General features: G+C 35.4%; 1 protein-coding gene across 4 annotated transcripts in view; it reads left to right on the top strand.

Annotated features, from left to right (window-relative positions):
- E(z) (histone-lysine N-methyltransferase E(z)) overlaps positions 1–24,601 on the top strand; it is a 516,600-nt gene that overhangs the window by 94,780 nt on the left and 397,219 nt on the right. For 3 of the 4 annotated variants that reach the window (XM_090413314.1, XM_090413324.1, XM_090413296.1), the window contains exon 1: positions 16,872–16,968. The exons of the other annotated variant lie outside the window; for it this stretch is intronic. In XM_090413314.1, coding sequence (XP_090269440.1) covers positions 16,955–16,968 — 14 coding nt within the window. In that variant the 5' untranslated portion in view covers positions 16,872–16,954. Of the gene's footprint in view, positions 1–16,871; positions 16,969–24,601 lie in introns of those variants that run through there. 4 annotated transcript variants of the gene reach the window in all.

Below are 24,601 nucleotides of genomic sequence, written 5' to 3'. Positions count from 1 at the left end.
GGTAAGGACGTTTGCTAACCTACAAAGGAAGGCAAAATATGGTTATGTTAAGAATTCAGTCAAGCAGGCTAAAGGAAATCTCAATTAGTTCTTTCGTTATGTGGCAAGTAAGATGAAGAATAACTGTCGACGATTAATCTTAATGAGTAATGATGGTCACCAGGAGACAGAACTAGATATAATATTTGCGCCACTGAGCGATTAATTTGCAAGCATACATCTTCCAAGTCGGATTACTCTTTTGATCTATGTGACAGACACTAATGCGGAAATAGATGTGGATGAATTGGAGGTTCTTAGGATATTGCAGAATTTCAACGTTAATAAAGGTGTGGGATTAGATGGGATATTAGTATTACAGGCAAATCCAAGGAGTCGATAGACTCATCGAGGGAGGGCCTAACATCATGTCAAGAACAACTATTCAACATTCACAAAGTATCTATCATACTTCGCCTTGAACTCATTCACAGTCATGGCACCCACAACAGACTCTGGCAGCTTATTCCACTTATTCGTCACTCTCCAAGTAAAAAATAGCTCTAACACTCTTGCTAACCACACTTTTGCCCAGTTTCCATGGATGGCCCCTAGACCTCCCACCGCCAGTTCTGTTCTCAAAAATATCCTCTGAATTAATCTTATGGAAACCCTTTCGTAATTTGAATGTCTCAATCATATGACCCCCTTTTCTGCCTATCAACGAATTTCTGCAACCCACAAATCTTCAACCTGTTCTCATAAGGTTCACTCCACGGACCTGCTATCATCTTGGCCACTCTCTGGTATCTCTCCTTCAACCACACCTCCTATTCATCTCACCAACCCTATATCCATCCCCATTTGCTCCAGTTTACTGATTAGAATTTCATGTGGTATCCTGTCGAATGCCTTAGCAAGGTCCAGCAGAATCACTGTAAACCCATCACCCTTATCCAGTTCAGCCATCACTGTGTTATAAAACGTGAGAAAGTTACTGAGGCATGATCTACCCTTCACAAAACAATGCTGTCCCCCATACAGTACCCCATTTTCATCTATCCATTCCTGTATTTTCCTCTTGACTACCTTCTCTAAGACCTTGACAATGACTCCTGATATGCTGATAGGGCGGTAATTTGCAACAGCAATCTTGGAACATCCTTTATGCAGTGGATTTTTCCCCCTCTTTCCACCCCCTCGGGACTAATCCAGACCCGAACTCAAATTAAATAAAATGGTGAAGGACACTAAGAATTTTTTAGCCGCTTCACGTACGACACGAGTTGGTATACCATCCAATCCCACAGATGTATTCACATTAAGGTTTTGTAATGGACTATTTACCTACTTCCAGTTCATTCACCACAATTCTCATATAAGCAAATTTCATTCCTTAGTTCCTGCAATATCACCACTTGGATGATATACTCTTGCAAAATGCTCACTCAGTAATTCCACTATATCAGCTGATTCTGTAACCTCTCTACCATCGGCATTCTTTAAAATAATTCTGCTCTATATATTTTTTCTTTTACTTGTAACATATAGGAAAAACTGTTTGGGATTATTAACTTGCATGGCTAATTTTATTTAATAATCCGCTTTTGCTTTTCTTACAACACTCGTCACTCTTCTGGTGTGCGCTTTATACCGTTCGTGTGCCTGCGGGTCACCTTTCTCCTTAAATTCCCTCCATAATTTTTTTTTTTTTGCAGCTCAAGCTTCATGGTGTTATTCATCCATTTAACCCCTACTTGATTTACTATTCGGACTCTAGATATACAGTCAGCCATTACCTCCTGCAAATGCTCTTTAACCACCTCCCATGCACTATCAACATCCGGCTCTTACGTTTTACATGCCACGGCACTGAACCAACCAATCTCCTAAGCTTGTCATACTTACCAGCCCGGTAATTCCACATGTACCCTGTCTTAATTGAAAATTTCCACACATTTAGCCACCTCTCAGGTCAAGACCCTATGATCACTCTCACTAATTGGTGGCAACGTGGTCATATTCATTATCAAATTCTCAGATGCAATTACTAGATCAAGCCCTCTCGAATCCCTAGTGTTTTCCATTACATGCTGTCGCAGATAGTTATCCTTTAATAACTGCATAAAATCCAATTCCTTCCTCCCATGTGTTCTCTCCTCCTTCCAATCAATGTTACCATAGTTGAAATCCCGCATAATAATTACCCTCCTACATCAGCTATACCCTCAGATATCAGCTAGGGTTTTGCGAGAATTTACAAGGGAACTGGCAATGTCTTTAAACTAAGCTTTATAATTTAAGTCTCAGCTCTGGTAGAGTTTGAAGTTAGTGGAAAGAGGGCAAAATTATTCCTTGCGGAAGTGAGGTTCTAAGACTACAGTAGCAAATTATAGACCAATCAGTATCTCAGGCGTGGTGGAAAAAGTACTAGAAAAATTGAAAATTGGTGAAAAGAAGAATTCAATCTTCTTTTCACCAGTTTGTGAAGGGGTCGGTCATGCCTTATTAACTTTTTATAATAGAGCAACAGCTGAGTTGGATAAAGGAAATGGCTAAACGTTGATATTGCGTTGATTTTGTCAAATTTGTCATTTGATTTGTCAAATGCCTTTGATTTTGCAAAGGCATTTGACAGAATACCACATGGAGCATTGTTATACAACTTAGAACAAATAGGGATGGATATGACACATATCAAAAAGGTATATGGAGGGGAAGAATCGAGCAGAAAACTGGTGAATAGTATTGTGCCTAAAGGTTAAGTGCTGGTACCATTGCTGTTTAATTTTTACATAAATGATGTAGGAAATAACCTGAAAGAAATGTTTAGTTGTTTGGTGATGATAATGCGAAGTTAGGTAGAGTAATAGTCAATCATGGCAATGTGGAACGCTTGCAGAAAGATTTAAGTAGGCTGTCAGTATGGGCAAAAGTTAATGGGTGTCAGTTTAATGCCGAGAAATATAGCGTATGCATTTTGGCATAAATAGATCACAAGCTGTGTATTACATTGATGGCATTGTACTCCACGAAATAGATGAAGCTAGAAATTTAGGAGTGGTGATAGATAGAGAGTTAAAATATAGACGACATATTTATTCGTTTGCTAAGGTATCCCATAAGATTACTTGGCTATTGAAGAACGCATTACCAAGAGATAAGGAAGTTGTTATTCTTCTGTATAAGGCTTTGATAGCCCAGATCTGGATTATTGTGCTCAAGTCTGGTCCACTGGGTTTCTTGGGAATGAGAAATCAGTAGAGAGGATTCAAAGGCGAGTGACCAAGATGGTGAGGAGTGGGCTTTAGAAGGTTCCCTATGAGAGTAGATTGAAGGTGTGTGGATTGCAGAAGTTCGTTGATAGGAGAAAAATAGGGGATATGATAGAAACATTTAAGTTGCTTTAAGGATGTGATAGCATAGATGTAGGGGAATTGTTTCAGCATTTGGCTAGAGAGACCAGAAGAAGGGGTCATCCTTGGAAGTTGAATAAATGTGTGATCAGTAGCGGTGTGAGTACTAAATGTTTTGTTTTGGGAGTGGTGAATGAATTAATGGGTTGTCAGAATCAGTTGTGAGTGCTTTTTCTGTTAACGGGTTCAAGGAGAGGTATGATAGATTGTACGGAGATCGATTGAGTATCGCGCTTAGAGTCTTCGGACTCCATAGAGGTGCCAGTATAATAATAATAATAATAATAATAATAATAATAATTACTATTATTATATACCTCCCACCAAAGGAACACGGCCTTATGTACTTCAGTGATGTTGAGAGCTTTTCTGGCTGTAGCATAGCTGTCAGCAAGGGGGCCATGCTTGTTAGTCTGGCTACTCAACTGAGGAGCCAGACTAACAGTGTTCCATCCCCCATCTTAATGGTGAAAAGTAAGAAGAGATCCATACTGGATCAGTTGATGCTCGGGTCATCAAGGACTGCATCAGATGTTGGGGATCCTGGGCATCAGGCGACAAGTAGCCCACAGGACCCAGTTCTCCTTGCTGAGCAATCAGGGTAGGAAGCTGAAAAGTGACTGGAAGAAATCAAATGTTTAAAACAGAGAAGTTCTGAAATGTTTTTACAAATCAACACCAGAAAAACAATGTTTTAGAACGCGTATGCATTTAATTTGGGAACAAAAATTCCCAGAATCTGCAATAACAGAACAGAGTTATAGACCAAAAGAATTTCATTTTCCTGAATTAACCAACTACCCAAGTAACAGCAAATCATCATTAGTTAGCTATATCAACTTTGGAATTCAACTCATTAAGCATCAAGCTGACAACATACCTCAGAATATTTCGACAGAAGTGCAGTGTAAAATGAAATCATGGTTATTGGAGGATATGAACTCCATAAATGACCGTATAAGACCACCACCATTAAAAACTTTACATAACTCTAAGCTAAAACAACTCCTCTTAGACGCAAATGCTATGATTAAAACTATCACAACCAACAGTATAAAGGAAATAAATCAGCTCCTATACAGCACAGCCTATATCATTACAGTGAAGCTTGGCTGCAAACCGCAAGAGCAAAAGCTGAGGATGAAACAATTTGTACCATGGAAAATCCGGTTGGAACGAAAAGTCAACAAACTTCGAGCTGATCTGAGCAAGAGTTTTAAAGAAGGGCCGCTGAAACATAATAACATCAAAAACAATCTGATTACCACATGTAATTTCGCCAACAAAACAATTGCTGAAGTTACCGTAGAGCTAAAAGAAAGAAGTATAGCGATTGAACAAAAAATTAAAAGATATGAAGCAAAAATAAATCAATATATACAAAATATGCAATTTCGACAGAACCAGCGTCATTTCGTTCAGTCTCTCCAGAGGAATACAAATCCAAACAATCATTCACCAGAAATAGAAGAATCCTACTGAACATAATAAAGATGCCTTATGGATTTAGGAAGTAGAATTAGAAATGAAACAGAAACCAATGCAAAATGTCATTATCATTAAAGAAATGGTCAGTGTACAAGCTAGAAAATTAAATTACTGGAGTGCACCCGGCAAAGACGAACTACATGGATTTTAGTTAAAGCATCTAACCAGTCTACATGATCGAATGGCAGAAGAGTATAATTATTTGTTGTAGTCAGGCTCAACGGAAGATCGGATGATTTCTCTTCATGAAAGATAAGGATAAGGATGCAGACCCAAGTAACTATCGTCCAATAACTTGACTACCAGCTATGCTTAAGCTGTTCACAGCAATCATAGCAATTCCATATTCCACTACTCATGAGATAATCAGATTTATCGGATTGAACAAAAAAGGGAATTTTCAAAAATCTAGAGGAATAAAAGACCAAATCCTTATTAATAAAATGATTCTCAGAAATTCAGAAAGACAAAAAACTAACTTAGGAATGGCTATAAGAAAGCATTCGATTGCCTCCCACACACCTGGATCCTAAAATCACTACAGATATTTGGAAAAAACATATGATCGTTTCTGGCTGCTGCTATGAAATCATGAAAAACAACTTTAATAGTCCACAATGAACGATTTGGATATATTACCAATAAACGTGGAATTTTCCAAGGCGATTCCTTGTCATCATTGCTCTTCAACACTTCGTTGATACCTTTGTCTACAAATACCTAGGAATATTAGAAGCGAGTGATATTTTCCACTCGACAGCAGGCAGTAGCAGAATACACCAAAAGAGTTAGAAATATGCTGAAAAAACAAAACTAAATGGATTTAGCACAATTAAAGCTTGTGTATCAGATCACATAGCTTGGGCTATGTGATCTGACACACACATAGCTTGGGCTATGTGATCTGATACACAGTTGGCATAATAGAGTGGACAAAAGAAGAGATGGACAAACTGGAGCGCAAAACTAGAAATAATGACTATGCATCATGCATTACATCCACGAAGTGATGTTGCCCCGTTGTAGCTACCAAGGAGAATAGGTGGATGGGGTCGCTGCTAGTGAGACGGACTGTGGAAGAAGAAGAAATTAGCTTAAAAAGTTACATCGACAATAACTCTGAGAAAATACTTCAAGCAGTTACACAAGAGGGTCTTCTGAAAGCAACAGGAAACAAATGCGATTACAAAACGGAACAGCGAAATAGCTGATATGTGCGCTGGAAAAATAAACCTTTTCATGGCCAATTTCTTAGAGATACTGAGAACAAAATTGACTTAAGTAAGACGTGGCAATGGCTACAATTTGGATATATTAAATAAGAAACGGAAGAATTTATTCTCGCACCTCAAGAACAGGCATTACAAACTAATGCAATGAAAGCGAAAATTTTGAACATCAATAATAGCAGCAAATGCAGATTATGCGATCAGAAAGATGAGACTGTAGAACATCGAATCAGTGCCTGCAGCCAAATAACTCAAACTGACTATAAATACCGCATTGATCAAATGGCCAAAATAATTCATTGGCATGTATGCAAAAAATATTGCTTTCCTACATCTAATAACTGGTGGCAGCATAAAATAGAGACAGTATTGGAAAACGAAACAGCAAAAATTCTCTGGGACTTTCGAATACAAACTGATCGGCATTCGGAACACAATGGACCTGATATGACAATTATCGAACATCGACAGGTTTGGATTATTGATATCGCTGTACCCAATAATAACAGCATTAACAACAAAGAACTGGTAAAAATGACTAAATATCACGATCTGGCAATCGAAGTGGGCTGGCGGTGGCTTAAACACACCAAAGTCATCCCAATAGTTATCGGTGCACTTGGTGCAACTCCAAAGAAGCTATCCAACTATTTACAAGAATTAAATCTGAAGGAAATGATCCCATATAATCTACTGAAAACAGCATTAGTTGGAACAGTCCATATTTTACGACGCCACCTGACAGACTATTCTTAGATTTTTGGGTAGAATCTGAATTGTTTTGTATCACCAGACGAATTGTTATTTAAATGATATCTTGTTTTGACTTGTATCAATAATAATAATAATAATAATAATAATAATAATAATAATAATAATAATAATAATAATAATAATAATAATAATAATATATATTTTTAAAAATAGTAATTGTAATTTATTGATTGCTAAAATATTTACACATACACTTCAGTGACATTGCAACTTATAATTTTACAGAATTAGCTCTAAGTGCTTTATTTTCTACATTGATTTCAACAAAAATTTTTAATAGTATTTTTTTGCCTCTATATTATGTATTTACAACACATGTTCTTCTAATGTTAACAATGAACATTATTCAAACTTTTTTGTTTAATAATTCTTTTTTTGTTTATATAATTTTTTAATTATAAGAATCATTTATTACATTATTTTTTCATGTTATATAAGAGTATTATATTAATGATATTATCACATAATAATCAATATCTTCAGTATCTTCTTTATTGTTGTATACTTTACTAACTGTTTTTTTTACATAATCTGCTTCTTTTGGTTATAAGAATTACTTGTGTGGTTGAGTGAGGCGAGTTAATCCCACATATTACTACTACTACTACTACTACTACTATTTTTTTTTTAATAATAATAATAAAAAAAAAATCAGCTAACGCATATTTGTTCCCGTACAGGGAATAATAGCCTGTGTAGCTCAGTAGAAAATTTACGGAAGGGAAACAGGACCAGACATACTCAGGAAAATAAACAACATATTAAAAGACACAATCACAGATATCATAAATAGAAACAAAATAACCAAACACCAATGGCGGTAAATGGGTCTCATCCCAGAATTCGAAGAACAACTGCAGATCATAGAAATAAAAGACTCACCATAAATACAAAACTTAAAACAAACCATACACAACTTCTTGTAGAACGCGAATAAAATAAATATACATAAGCAAAAGAAACACATATAATATACTTTCTCATTAAGCTGTATAACCACTTGTATATTAATTGCTTTATACTATAATTGGTTGTAGCCTTGTGTATAATAATGGTCAATTATGGAGACTGTAGTTTAGTTTTATGTTTCAAAAAAGGCAATGACAATATATATAATGGAAGAGCTTGACCACATTTTAATAATGTATATGTAAAGTAATTATATGTATTTGTTTAAATATGATATATGTAAATAGTACTTAAAGTTCTACGATAAGTTCATAATGTATGAACCAAACCTTTATATTTTAAAAACAAACATTACACAGGTTTATTAGAGAAGAAATTATTTAAGAAGTGTTTCCCAACACGACAAAAAAAAAAAAAAAAAAGCACAAACCCAAGAAGGAAGACGTAATATGCTGCCAGCAAACAGTTAAATGTAACTACATATAGAAACAAATAGGATTTATGAAATAGTAATCAAAATGTTGATATGAGTGCTTAAGATAAAATGACAACAATAATTGAGATAGAATGATAGAATGTATGACACACTAAATTAAAAAAAAAAATCAAAAGCTCAGATGAAGCATAAGGACTATAGGAAACAGAAAGCACTGAGCAGATTATCATGAAAAAAAAAAAAAAGACTGTATAAACACAGATAATATACACAATGTGAAACCATAAAGAAATGTCAAAGAAAAATGCCAATCAGAATGAGAATACTATGTACAGCATGTATATAATTGTAAATAGATGAAAAATAGGATGTATGAAATAGTAATTTAAATGTTAATATAAATGATTAAGATAGAATATCAATGCTTGACACATTGAAGAAAAAATGCTCAGATGAAGTATAAGGACTTTAGGAAACGCAAGGCACTGAGCACATTATCATATAAAAAAAGACTGTATGAACACAGATAATAGACACAATGTGAAAAAGAAACTATAAAGAAATGTCAAAGAAAAAATACCAATTAAAATGAACATACTATGTACAAAATGTATATAATTGTAAATAGATGTATATATATTTATTCCTATTCAGATTGTACACAGATGCTTTGTTGTTAATAAAATATATGTAGTAGAAGTGGAGTTTGCTCAGTAGAAGTGGAGTTTGCACTACCGCAAGAAGAAAGGATTTGGTGGTTCAAATGGTAGCCGAATGGTGGGAAAGACGCAAATCGACCGTGAGATGCGGTGATTAATACCCTTGGAGGGTAATGGTGGATTGGAAAGGGAATCGACCGTGAGATGCGGTAATTAAGATGCGGAGATTAATATCCTCGGAGGGTAATGGATGGCAATGCTGTAGCCAATGAAGTTCTAACAGAGGCTCGGCTATTGCTGTTACCCTCCTGCCATGATCAGAGCTTTAATAGCTCAATTTTGAAGCGCCTCCGTAGCGCAATTGGAAGAACGACGGTACATTGCGCCCTTCGATTGGAATAGGCCTAAGTGCGATTCTCGTCGCGACGGGAGGAATCTTTATTGGGCGATTTCAATCGAAGGTGAGTTAGCCGATCACTTACGGGGGTAACAGGGTTTTTTCTCCCGGAAACTCGGGTTTTTCATTCCGCATACAGACAAATCGGCCCTTCAGAACACACGCAATTTACAGACAAAAAATACTAGTTGTGGTGGTGGTGGAAGTGGGCGGTAGATGGAGATGATTCGTAGTAGAGGTTCGGTGTAGTGGTTGTGACAGTTGTAGGTGTCCTCCCGAGTTAGTCGATCTCTGGCACGGGCTAGCAGGTTTTTTTCTCCTGGAAACTCGTGTTTTTCTTCCCGTAAACTGAAGAAAATCGGCCATCGAACCCACACTATTTTCAGATATTAAAAATATTGTGTTAGGATTAGGGACCATGAGATGGCGGCAGTAGCTTGCTGCCTTCTTCACTGCGTACCGATGAATCAGTGATAGCCTTGGGCCAGCTATCTCTCTGATTGGCTACCAGTGGAGATTAAACTGGCCATTCAGTCTCCAAAAAGTTAGATAGGGTAATCGGCCCCGCCTACTTTAATAATAATAATATTTTTTTTTATTGATTGCTAAAATATTTACACATACAATAAACATCTTGAGTGACATTGCAACTTATAATTTTACAGAATTCATAACTAAGTGCTGCATTTTCTACACTGGATTTCAATTAAATTTTTTAACAATACTTTTTTGCCTCTATATTATGCATTTACATCACATGTTTTTCTAATATTGACAATAAAGATTATACAGAATTTTTGAATATAGAATATACAGAAATAATTTTACAGAATTCAGCTCTAAGTGCTTCATTTTCTACATTGATTTCAACTAAAATTTTTAATAGTTTTTTTTGCCACTATATTATGTATTTAGAACACATGTTCTTCTTATGCTAAAAATTAAGATTATTCAGAATTTTTTGTATAACAATTTTTTTTGTTTATATAATTTTTTAATTATAAGAATAATTTATTACATTATTTTTTCATGTTACATAAGAGTATTATATTAATAATATTATCACATAATACTCAGTATCTTCTCTATTGTTGTACACTTTACTAACTGTTTTATTACATAATCTACTTCTTTGGTTACAAGGATTACGTGTAGTTGAGTGAGGCGAGTTAACCCCACCTACTTTGTAGCTTGAGTTAGCTTTTGTAAAGAGAGTGGGATTTAGGCTTAACTCGCCTAATTCCCACTTTATTCACAGTATTATCAACTATTTATGTGCACGCACGCACACACACACATGCACGTACACACGTACGCGCACACACACCACGCACACACACACACGCACGCACGCACACACGCACGCACGCACACGCGCGCGCGCGCGCACACACACACACACACACACACACACACACACACACACACACACACACACACACACACACACACACACACACACACACACACACACACACACACACACACACACACACACAATAACTTGGAATGTATTGATGCGTCGCTGAACTGGAAGCCTGAACGAATATATTGTGTTTCATTAAATTTGTATTATATGGTATTTTGGGTGCGTGTTTCTTGTTCATAGTATGTCCTTAGAGCTCTCTTCAGGCTATTGTATTTTGTAAGGTTTCTGTATTCAAAAGGTAATTTGTTTGTCATGTCTGGGATGTAAAAGTTTCGCGTGGCCTTTCCGTAGTGATTATTGTATATATATGTGATATAATTAGCAGTCTGAGGTCTTGTTATACAGTATGTATTTCTGACTGTCCTGTAGTTGGCATCGAAATAATGGTTCAGCAAAGCTGCATAGTGACATAAATGTTTTGCTGTCAGTATTTGTGTTCTGACATTGCAATGTATATAAGGTCGTTATTTTCTCTTTGTTCCTAAAAGATCAGTTTTATCATTTTGTACTGTAGCGACATTAATCTGTTTAATTTGTAGGGTGCACAGAAAGCATACGTTGTTATAGCGTATCTTAGTATATTTTGGCATAGTGCTTTGTATATTAGTGTTTTTAGCCGTATGGGAACTATGTCTTTTAACCTGTAGAGTTTGCCACTTATTGTTCGGAGTTTGTTGTGTAGATGGTTTATGTGGCTATTCCAGTTCATATCTGCATCGAAGTAAATTCCAAGGTATCGTATTGTTTCAACCTGAGTGATTGTTGTGGTTTTGCTGTTCTGTGTGTTTTTTATGTTGGAAAGTGGATGTTGGATGGTTATATATTTGTTATCAACTGGTTGAGTCAGTGGATTTCTGAATATCATTAATTTTGTCTTTTCTGAGTTTAGGTGTATGGAGTTTTTCGTGAGCCAGTCTATGATCAGATTTATGTCATGTTGCATATTTGTTTGGGCTATGCTTGCGTTATTATGGATGGATATTATTGCTGTATCGTCTGTGTATTGGAATATCTAACCTTTGAGTGGTAGCTGATTAATATCGTGCGTGTAAATGTTGAATAGAGTTGGGGAGAGTACAGCTCCCTGTGGTACTCCACAGGTTACTGGTAGCTCTCTGCTTCGGTTTGACCCGATACATGTGATATGCTTTCTATTTTGAAGGTAGTTTGTAAACTACCTGTGAAGAGGCCCGTCTATTCCAACATGCCTCAGCTTTTCTAACAAGGTTTGATGTGTAAGTGTATCGAATGCTTTACTTAGATCAATAAAGACTACCATGGCAATTTTGTTTTTGTCTAAAGCGGTATTAATTACGCCTGTAAAGTCTTCCAAGAGAGATGTTGTTCCCTTATTTTTCTGAAAACCATATTGTGTTTTGGGGATAATATGAAAGGTCGCTGTGTATGCTGTGAGTTTCTTGAGTATGATCCACTCCATAATTTGATTGATAATTGGTAATGTTGCTATGGGTCTGTAATTGCTGATTAAATTTCTTTTTCCATGTTTGTATATGGGTGTGATTATGGCGGTCTTTAGCATACTTGGTATCTGTCCTGTTTTAAATATTTTATTTATTAATTTTAGTAGGATAGGACTTAAACTAGTTGCTTTAGGTCTGATACAATCATTTCCTGGGCCTTTGTTTAGTTTGATTTGATGTATTGCAGAGAGAAGTTCTGCTTCTTTTATAGTTGGGAACCATAATGTCTGTTTTGATTGTGGTCCAAGTGGAGGGTCTCGTTTTGTGATTGGGGGAATATTTCTGTGCAGTTCTTGAATGGAGTCTGCAAAAGTATTGGTTAAAGTCATTTGCTAGTTGTTGGTTAGGTTTTGCGTCTTTCATGAAGCTGTGTTTTATGGTTTCGGAGGCGGTGGTGTTGGGAACAAAATCTAGCATCTCATTGATCAGATGCCAGGTTTGATTTTCATGTTGTATTGTGCAGAGGTTAGTTTGCCTCTATAGTAGCTTCTTTTTGCATTTCTGATTTATGTTGTAAGGCGATTCCTTGTTATCTTATATTCAGTTTTTAAAGCTGTGTTATTTGGATATCGCTTTAATTCTTTCCATAAAGCGTCCTTTCTGTGTATTTCTAGGATTAAGTTTTATGTTGTTTTTGAACGAATTCTGACTTTCTTTGTAGCTTTCTTATATATTTCCTCCAGTGTGAGTTTAATGTTGTTGTATAAGATATCTGCTGAATCTGATGCCAGGTGTTCCCAGTCTGTTTTTCTTATTTCGTGGTTGACTATTTCTTCGTCTATTATTGTTTTCTGTCGTTTTTTTTCTGTGAGACATTGCATGGATATTATCTTGGTGTGCAGGTTTAGAGCGGTGAAGTAATGGTCTGCTACTTTGCACTTTATGACTGATGCCAGTGGCGCACCCAGAGGGGGGCCAAGGGGCCCTGGAACCCCCCCAAAGGAAAGGAAAAAACACTAGAAAAATTTCCAAAAATCTTTTCCTAATTAAAATTCATTTTTTTTAATTTATTTTGTGTGCTACTTATGAATTAGCGATCACTGCAGATGCTCAGTTATAGGTAGTATGCGATATGTAGTGTGTATTCCCAAAACGTCTACTCAAATCTCCCCCCCCCCACTCAAAGGTTAAATCCTGAGCGCTTGACCCTCTCCAAGATTAAATCCTGAGTGCGCCACTGACTGATGCAGTGTAACTGTTTGGTGGTGCTCGGACGTTTATATGATCTAGACAGGAGGCAGTAATAGTATTTCCGAATATTTCTTCTCTAGTACATGATGTTATTGTTGGTATTAGATTATACATGGATATCGTGTCTAGGTATTGTACAGTGTTGTTCTGGTTTTCGTTTGCAATATTTATGTTTATGTCGCCAATTATTATTAGGTATTCGGTTGAGCATATTTCTTGGCGTGAAAGCCAGCAATGAGTTCGTGCAAGATTTTATTATGTTTAGGTTTGGTGGCCTGTAAATTGCATTTAGTATTATGGGATGCTGTCTATTGGTGGTATTAGTGATTTCCAGGCAAAGGGTTTCAGCATGTTCAAACTGATAGGCCGTTTCTTTTGCTATTAATTTTTGTTTGATAAATATTAATATTCCACCCCCTCTTTTTGTTTGGCGCCATGATCTATGTTGTTGGAAGCCTGGAATTTGGAAAGCAGTCGCTTCGTCATTAGTTATGGATACTTCTGTAAGAATCAATATATCAATAATATCAGTGTAATTCCTCAGATAAGCCTGTAACAATAACCAATGTTTTCGGATGTTTCTGATGTTAATATGCAAGATTGAGAGACCTCTCGCTTGTACTGTGTGTTGTTTCCATGCATCAAGCGATTCGAAAGTACAATTACTGATTTATTCTGGTGTAATTACATCTATCTGATGTAATTACATCAGATAATAATAATAATAATAATAATAATAATAATAATAATAATAATAATAATAATAATAATAATAATAATAATAATTTTTTTTTTTCAGAAACAACCGGGCAACATAAATATGAACCCGATGTAACACGTGAGGAATGGAAGTGTGTAATCTGCTTGAGGAACAAAGAAACGCACGTAAGGCAGCCACCTACGATGCAGCCGATTATACCGGAGGCAAAATCAGATGACGAACTGAACAGACAAAAAAAACGCAGGTGAGTCCTATAATTTAAACTCTCTAAGTATACTAATAGAAAACGGTCTAGTGACTATAAAAGCCAGCTTAGCAGATCTTGTGCAAGAACTCTTTAAGAAACAGAACGAACAAATAACAAAAAAATCTAGCGAATATGAAGATTTGGTAAAACATAATAATTTAGCAGTTATAGAAGTGTTGCAAACGGTAAAAGACATTAAAATGAGCATTAACGCTCTAAAAAACAGGCAACACAATTTGATGAAAGAGACATCCGAACTCCGTCAAGAACTTCATTCTCTAAAACTACAATACAAACGTTTAAATCAGCAACAACATAAAATAGATCTTGTCATAAACGGTCTTCCTGAAACTGCACCTACAGAAAACCTCAGAGACGTGGTTTTAAAATTAGGCCATGTAATTGATTTCCCCCTACAGCTTAACGACATTCAGACCGTAAATCGGATTCCTAGGAAGAGCAAAAACCAAGGCTTCCCACGACCTGCACCAGTCATAATTCGTCTTAAGAGCAAGTCCACAAGAGACAATCTCATAAAAGCCAGCAGGCAGAAAAAACCAGTTGCCAAGGACTTGAACGCACAGCAAGACAATACACCAATCTTCCTATCCGAATATTTAACACCATTCAACCAGAATCTGTTGTACCAAACAAGAAAAGCAAAAATTGAAAAAAATTACCAATTTTTGTGGACCAGAGATGCCAAGATATTCATAAGGAAGTCACAAACTTCAAAGTCGATACAAATTAAAAGCACAGAAGACATAGAAAGGCTGCCACTGTGAAGAAAAAAGCCTCCTAAATAGTTCAAAAAGAAGCCCACAATAAAAAAAGAACGTGGACCATCAAGACAGATGCAATAACACAGGATATATCGGCAATTTCACTTTGATCCGACCTTTCAGATCATTCATTTGACCTCCCAAAGATCTGCCTACTTCCAACACAGCAACCAAATCAATAACAAATATACATATATATAACCAGTATCACCCTCAGATAAGCTAATTACAAAGCTTCGAGGGTGCAGTTGAGTTACATCCCAGTAGTAGTATTTATCTAACATTATTCACTTAACATTCTGTAATGAATTCTAGTAGTAAACAGAAAATGTGATAGTAATACTTCAGTTACATATTTAAGTTTAAAATTATATATTTAATTTACAATTTAAACTTAAAAAAATTATTATTATATAAACTGCAACATAAGTAATATTGTTTAACTTGTGAGTCATTAATAATAAACACGATTACTATGATTATTATTAATGGTAATAATACACACTTTTTACTCTTGTGTCAATGAGAAATTCTGCAAATGATAATCATATTAAGAGTAATTATAATTCTTACTGAACCATTTTGCAAGAAAAAGATGCATTGTTGCCTAAATGTTAGTATACTCATGTAATTATTTGAGAGATAATAAACTAAAAAAAAAAATTATTATTATTATTATTATTATTATTATTATTATTATTATTATTATTATATTGGCGATATTATGCTAGACGAACTTAGGTAGAATAGGGATCTTGGAGTATTAGTAGAGAGGAAGTTGAAATTCATGGTAGCAAATAAAACTCAGAGACGGAAAATTGGTCTACAGGGTGTCAATCACACTGTGACTGGACCCAGCCTCTTTACAAGATTTTGATTTTACCTGACATGGATTATTATGCACAGGTATGGTCTCCTGGCTTCTGTATTGATGCACATATATATAAGAGTACAATGGACAGCGTGGAAAATTATATCGGAAATGTATATTTTAGAATATGAGGAGAGATTGAGAATTTGTGGACTGCAGAGTAACAGGAGAAAGAGGGGCGATATGATACGGACCTAGAAACTTCTGAAGAGGTCACAGAGAATATCAATAGATTAAATTTTCATTGTATGGTTGGTGGAAAGAGGACGAGTGGGTATCCATGGACCTTGAGAATTAATCTCAAGAAAGGGATGAGAGTTGGATTTTATCTCATAGAGCAGTGCATGATTGGAACAGCTTGCCTTTGGAAGTGATGAGTGTAGATGGTGTGAATGAATTCAAGATCAGGTATGAAAGGTTGTATGAGTGATGTGTTGTATCTCTCGATGAATTCTCGACTGCTTGAAAGTCTCTTGTAATAATAATAATAATAATAATAATAATAATAATAATAATAATAATAATAATAATAATAATACCTCTGTTGCATCTAAATAAATTTTTCACATTAATATCTCTTACCTAAAGCTTTGGAAAATGAATAAGGTATAATTTTTGAAATGCCGACATTAAAGTCTGACCATTGTTAAAAACATGGCAAAATCACATTTAACATTTGTTTTGTAGAAATGAATGTTTAGATATTTTATCGTAAGGATGTAAGGCACCAGATATAAAATTCAGGATTTTACAAGGCAAGAGGCATTACTTTTCAGTGTACTCTTCAAGCTCCTGAAAAAAAATCGTTCGATCATCATCGGTATAAATTTTTCAAAAGAAATTCATAATTACTGAAATTTATATTAATTAATATTGCGCCATCTAGTGTTCAGGGAAAAGTTATTGTCATTTGAAAGTTTTGTTTAAAAGCGAAGAAAACAAATTATGGCTAGTACTAGGTAAGGTAGCATTTCGCTTGCAAGTTACGAATAACTACTAAATACATTTTCAGGTGAAAATTATTTCTGGAAAGTGATTTTGTTCTTTCCAATTGTGATAAAAAGGGACAGGAAATAAACGAGTGTGTGTGTTTAAGAGTTATCCGCTTTCTTTCAGTTGCAAAAGGACGCTCGACGTTTTATTTTTAAGTATTTTTTGGTTCCAAGTGTTATAATACAAATGTGTTTGGGGTGTATTCAGTCAGCCTTGTTTTAATAATATTGCGTCCTTCAAAGTGATATTATTCTTAAAGTTACACCGTTATAAGTGCTAGAAATTTAAATTTCTCTCAAATTTTTCGACGCTGTGTGATTAAAGAACCTTATCAACAGCGAAACGAAATGAACTTGCCTGCATCTCTGTAGTGTCGTGAATATAACTTTCATTCACGAACTTTTGGGCCTGGTATTCTATTGATTTAAGGAAATATTAAGGATTTGTTTTACTAATTATACATCCGGAAGTATTGACTATATGCCCCAAAATAGTGGCATGTGCTGGTGTTGAATTTTGTTTGTCTTGCGTTTTGAATAGGCTCGAATAAATTGTACGTCGGTGTGTTTATGGGAAATATCACAGTTACTACATTATTATTATTATTATTACGGGCGACTCCAGGGAGTCCTTTGACTCATCAAGCGAGGCCCTAAACATCATGTCCACACAACTATTCGACATTCTCACAGTATCTATCACACTTTGCCTTGAACTCGCTCACTGTCATAGCACCCAAACAGACTCTGGCAGCTTATTCCACTCATTTACCACTCTAAAAGTAAAGAACCCAGCTCTAACACCCTTGCTAATCACACTCTTGCCCAGCTTCCTGATCCTGATCTCAAAAATATCCTCTGAATTAATCCTATAGAAACCCTTCAGAAATTTGAATGTCTCAATCATATCTCCCCTTTTTGGTCTATCAACCAATTTCTGCAACCCACAAATCTTCAACCTGTTCTCATGAGGTTCATTCCATAGACCTGATATCATCTTGGTCACTCGCCTCTGGATCCTCTCCACCTCCTCCCCATCGAGAAGAAACCTAGGTGACCAAATCTTGGCACAGTAGTCGAGATGAGGTCTTATCAAGGCTCGGTACAGAGGAATAATAACTTGCTTGTTTCTGCTCGTCAAAGTATTTTGCAACAACCAAGTGAGTTGATGAGCTGATTTAGCCACTTTTGCAATGTGCCCCCTAAACTTCATCTCCCTATCCACCGACACTCCCAAGTCCCTGGCCTCATCAATCTCCTGGAGTACAGTTCCACCAATGTGGTATACCTCTGCTAATCTTTTCACCCCAAAATGCATAACCTTACATTTTGTCACATTAAATTGACATCCATTCACCTTAGCCCAGAACTCCAAATCATCCTGCAAGATTTTAACATTTTCTGCATTCACTATTGCCCTACCCAATTTGCATCATCAGTGAACAAATGAACTGTTCCTCTTAGATCCTTCCCTATATCGTTAATGAACAAATTAAACAGTAGTGGTCCAAGAACAGAACCCTGCAGTACACCTCTAGTCACAGGCTGTCTTTTGGACTCTACTCCTGAATAAACTACTCTCTGATATCTCTCCATCAACCAACCACCTATCCATCTCACCAACCCTATATCCATTCCCATATGTTGTAGTTTACGGATTAGTATTCCATGTAGTATCCTGTCAAACGCCTTTGCCAGGTCCAGCAGTATCACTGTAAACCCATTTCCCTTATCCAGTTCAGCCGTCACCTTGTTATAAAACTTGAGCAAGTTACTGAAGCATGATCTACCCTTCACAAAGCCATGCTGTCCCCTGTACAGTATCTCATTTTCATCAATCCATTCCTGTATTTTTCCCTTGACTACTTTCTCCAAGACCTTGACAACGATTCCTGATATGCTGATCGGTCGGTAATTTGCAACATTAGTCTTAGATCCTCCTTTATGCAGTGGAATTATTTTCCCCTCTTTCCACACCTTCGGGACTAAACCAGACCAGAGACTCAGATTAAACAACATGGTCAAGGGCACTGATAATTCTTTAGCTGCTTCACGTAAGACCCGTGCCGGTATACCATCTAATCCCACAGATGGATTCACATTAAGGTTCTGTAATAGACTATTCACCTTCACTTCATTTATCACTATTCCTGTATAAACTAATGGTTCCTTCATTCTTTCAATGTCACCACCTGGATGATATACTCTTGCAAAGTGCTCGCTCAGTAATTCCACTATATCAACTGATATAGTGGAATTACTGAGTGAGGAATTACTACATAAAATTAATATATGCGCAAGTGAAAGTTTCCTAACTTCAGCTTAGTTTAACAGCATACATTTAGCTAATCAATCTCACCATTTCACTGAAAGTATCGATTAGTTTCATGAAAACCTCACTAAAAACATAGAGGCTTACTTCGACTTCTGGAGATATAGTATTTCAAAACAAGTTTTACACATGGAGTTCTCAAATGCAGTTCAAACGATATCAAAATGTGATCCAATCTGTGATTCACATTATGGAAAAGGCTGGCATTTCATGTGATATCAGAGCCAATGATTATTAAATTCAGCTCTTTACTTTATGCAGTTGATGTTCATAAAAAAAGTCTTTTGGATTAATCCAATTAAATAATAAATTTTATATATGAAAAATTAGCCATAAAGAAATCATGATCCCTTCTATGCTCCTGTCCATATTTGTAAATTTCATTCTCAGTAGTGAATCTTTGAACACAAATATTTTGGTTATTTACACACAATTTTTAATGAAGAACAAGCCATTTTTTAACAATGATAAAAAGCCCTTGAGAATATTAGCATTCAAGATTGTATGAGTAGAGCTAATGATATTAAGTGTTTGATTATGATCATTATACAGAATAGATATGTTAATAAAAATGGGTATTGGATGTAAAAGACCCAGATTTGTATTTATGTGGACCATTGCTGTTAATCCCTAGAAATAATAAAATCTTGAGATGACAGTTTAATTTGGAAGAAAGTTGTTAGGAAACTGTTAATATGGTAAACTAAATTGTGTATTGTATCATTTATATCCCTTGGAGATACATATGAAGAAATGGTTATGAATTTAAAAATAGATGTTCCCATTTCAACCAAATCAGTAAATTCTTTGTTACAAATATTCATGTACTTAGCGAAGTATTGTTTGATGGCTACTGAATGGGGGGGGGGGGAATCATTTCGTAAAATGAATATAAAGAGCCAAAATTCAAGTACTTTCATATTTTCCTTTATTTGCAATAAGTAAAAAAGATAGAAATGGTAAAATTATACATAGGCTTGTATTTCATATGCTCTTGTAAGCACTTCACATGTCTCTTTGAAGAAACCACTAGTAGTATTGCTATCATACACTTAATTACTATGCTCAACCAGAACATCATTCTCTGTTATAACTCACTACACCCAGGTTTTTCAGGGGGGGGGGAATGTTCAGGCTAGTTTGAAGTAAGTGAAACTTCACTGATCCAGCCTTCATCTTGTGCTTTATCACCTAGATTGGTTACTAGATATAATTTTCAGTTTTATTGTTACTTTATAGTTCTTTGATATTCTCTGAATGATTTCCAGGCTTCTAGTTCTGTTTTGAATTTTTCACCTTGTTTCAGTACTTAATTTGAGATTCAACAAACATGCCTTCTTTAAGTTGGGCTTCTGAAAATTTTCATTTCATATTGGAATGGAAGACCATTTTTATCCAGTGCTTTAACAAAGCACTTCACTTCACTTAGACCATTTAATACTGATAGAATTCTTTTTTTAAATGAGAGAACATAAAAAATTGGGGAGACCTTAGTTTCTTGATGTAACATTGGCTCTGCTCTGTTGTTTCACAAGTGAAACGCAAAATAATGATGCTCTTCTATATAGAGCAGCATATTGTGAAGATACTTCATTTGCAAACTTTGTTTGCTTACACTTGGTTAAAGGGTTAAACAAGAACATTATCTTTTAGCAACTTTAATTTATTTTGTAACTAAGTGAAAGAAACTTTCTACAGCTATCTTTGATCCAGCGTGGATACACACCTTTTTACATACTTGTACATGGGACATATGATTTCTGTATTAATTTAACCTAGGTATCTTGGAGGCATCTTTGTGACCTGCACTCATGGAGAAATCCTGAGTGAAACACAGGTCCATCAAGGTATCTTCCTGGGTCTGGCTCCCACCAGTGAGATCTCAAAGGTTGAAACTAATCTGGGTAGTGATCCTACACTTCCCATAATGTATAGCAATATATATACACATCCAAAAGGAAGTGTATTTTGCATTATGGGATACCAAGGCAATTGATGTGAAGTCAACCACTTCTGTATACAAGTAACCTACTCACGAAGATAGTTCATATACAATTTGTGGATAAAGGGTTTAACAATAATATAATTTCTTGGCAACTTTAAATAATGAGGGGGCTCACTTTTTATTCGTTCCCTTTTACACATTTATGTATTGCTGTACATGAACAAAGGACTAACTATGTGATCCTTATTCATATGAGATAAATGCAGTCCAGACATATCATACAGCCTCTGAGTGAATTTATTATGTTGGGGGGGGAGTCTAATCTTTGATGTTACCAGTAGCGATTGGAAATATTGCAAAATATTTACTCAAAATCACTTATCTGTATACTAACATGCTCCTTGCAATGCTATGCAGTAATCCTTTAATGAATACATTAAGTGTATTAATCCCTCTGTATACAATGTATGTCTGTGTGTGTGTATGTAAAGCTTTTATCATATATGCAATTTTTTGTAGTAATACAATTTGGTACATGGCATAAGAAGCCAGATTTTGAAGCTTTTGATTCATAAACAGTATAATATTAGATAAAAAATTGTGTAATAATGAAACTGTTCATATTTGTTAATTACATCAGAACCAATCATAGTCTGGAATATTGTTAGGTTATATGCTGTTCTAAGTAAGCACAATTTTGCTGCCTCTAAATTCAAGAAAATATGTAAAATTTAAAAAAAAAGTTCTTATGGTTGAATTTTTATGTTTACAGCTTAGTTGCTAGTGGACAATGGCAAGTATAGAGTATTTGTGCATAAACCAAATGTTCTTTTATCTGTAAATGCATTTTAGACCTTTCCATTGTAATTCAGATTCTCATATCTGAAACTTGGTACCCAGATAAAAGACCATAATATTGCTTAAAAAATATACTAATATCTAGAAGTGGCAGGGGAATACTGCTAGTATACCTGTTCATTTTAGACACTTCACTTGTAACTAAGATCTAAAAAATTGGACAGATATCATTGTAAATTGGGCAGAGGAAACAGCATACTGTAATAAGGGGATGAAATATCTGGAATTCTAGGAGTACAGATGTCTTAGGCAATATGAAATAGAGGGAACATGAGGATCAGGAGTTTTGGATTTAGTCCTATCATCATAGGATCTGATTGTGACAGATGCCATCCTTACTCCTGGTTTGTGAGAATCATCATGTATTCTTGACTTGAAAGATGAATAGACAAGCGGAGGTATCAAGGAGAAAGGAATTTATTTGAAATAACAAAGCTAATGAAGATAATCTTAGAAATCAACTTGGGGCATTGCATAGATGAATGAATTGGAAGGGTGAGATATCAGCTGTGTATGTGAATGTTAAGATATATTTATCTGTAGCAGTAGCATTTTGCATACCTCAAGTGAAAAACATAACATGATTTAGTATCAGTTGCATTAGTACTGAAATTGCATTGAAATGGAAAATGCGCATGAATTGAAATGGAAAAGAGATTATAAAAATATAGTTGCATGTGGAATATGACACTGACCTTAGTGCACTAGTCAGGAAAGTGACTTGTACAGTAAGGAAGAAAGACAACACTGGCATCCAAGAAGAAACTAGAATTGTGATCCAAGGAAAATTCTAAGGAATTATTTTATTATATGGCCAGTAGGAGAGAAATGATTATAAATTAATAAACTTGTCTAGTGAAAATGAGGTACGAATGGCCAATGCTAATGAATTAGTAGAGTTATTTAATTATGACTTTACTGGAATATCTCATCCCAGAAAAGCACTTGCAACTCTCCCCATTTATAGAGGAATGGGGAGGATTGAAAGTTTAGAGGTGCACGAGAAGGTTGTATTTTGAATGCTAAGTTCTCTGGAAGGCAATAAGCCAATGGGAGTGTATAAGATTTTGCCTCAGGCTTTAAAAGAATGCTAAGGAATCAATAAGGTTAAATCCATTGACTTTACCATTCAATGAAAGTATAGCTACTGGATAAGTATCCATGGAGTGGAAAAATGGTAAGATAGTGCCATTGCATAAGGATGGTAGAATAGAAGCAGCAAACAATAGACCGGTTTGGATTTGGGAGAATTTAGGAAGAGGACACATACAAAATTGGCAGGTGAGGATAGGATAATATCTATGGCGGTCAGCATGAATTTAGTAAGAGGCATTCTTGTTTCAGGAATCTAATTTATATTTATTTATAAGCAATAAATTACCTAGTAAACAGAGTTAAATCCAACATTTTATTAACTCTATGTTTGTCTTTCAGAATTGAAATAAGTGCTGTGTGTGAGATGCCTATTCATGGTGGAGGAGACTCCTAATGATAGTACTGGCTTTTTTTTTTTTTTTTTAAATTTCTTTTCTAGGCTTTTTCCCCAGATTCTTTACACCACTTCTCTTCATTCCAGACCACCACCACTGGGATCCAGTGCCTCACTGCTGTATTTGCCACGTAGTGCAATTTATAAACATCTGGATAGAGGATTCTGGTAATCATGCACTATTTTGGACTCTGTTTCAGCAAGACAATTCATGGAACATTCATCACCCATTGGTGACAGTTCATCAGAGATTATTCTTTGCAGCAAAAATTCATCATGAGAAAATTGAAATAATAATATAATCATACACATATATGATAAACAAAATAAGACATTTTAGAAAATATAGTTCCTTTCTGTATTAATTTATTTAATTAGTACCGAAAATAACAGTACATGAGTGTGTAGAAACAAGCAAATCAAAGAAATGGGAATATACAAGGTACATATAGCAATCGGTGGTTTACCAATTATAAACTGTTGCCATGTGCTAGAATTTGATATTAATATATAGTATTATTAAAAACTATTTTTGATGGTTACATAAAATAAGAATCTCCCAAACTTTTTTTTTGGGGAGGGGGGTGAGAGAGAGAGACAGACAATCGTTTCGATTCAGATTTGGCCGATGCAAAAGGGCTTCGCAATTTTCTTTGAAAAGGCGTTCATATTTAAACCTGCTTCTATGGAGAAGACGAACTTCATCATAAGGTATCTGGTAAACACCAGCTAATGATAGAGGTGACAGTTTCTTTTGTAGATGGCAACAGATGAGAAATTTTGTTGATAGGAAAATATGTGTAAATAAGGTGATACATCTTCAAAACTCTACCAATTGGTTCAGAGATACCAGAAATATAAGGGATTGGAACCTTGCAGTCTGTTGAAGATACCTGAGGTGTTGGAACATAGGAGACAACTATTTGCTTATTGATTAGGATTGTGACCATTAAATTCCATTAAAGTTTTGATAGTG

Source organism: Typopeltis vanoorti, chromosome 2 (assembly GCF_054136105.1).
Source record: "Typopeltis vanoorti isolate ZY-2024b chromosome 2, IOZ_Tvanoo_1.0, whole genome shotgun sequence".
NCBI lineage: Eukaryota > Metazoa > Arthropoda > Arachnida > Uropygi > Thelyphonidae > Typopeltis > Typopeltis vanoorti.
This window is presented reverse-complemented; position numbering and strand designations above follow the sequence as displayed.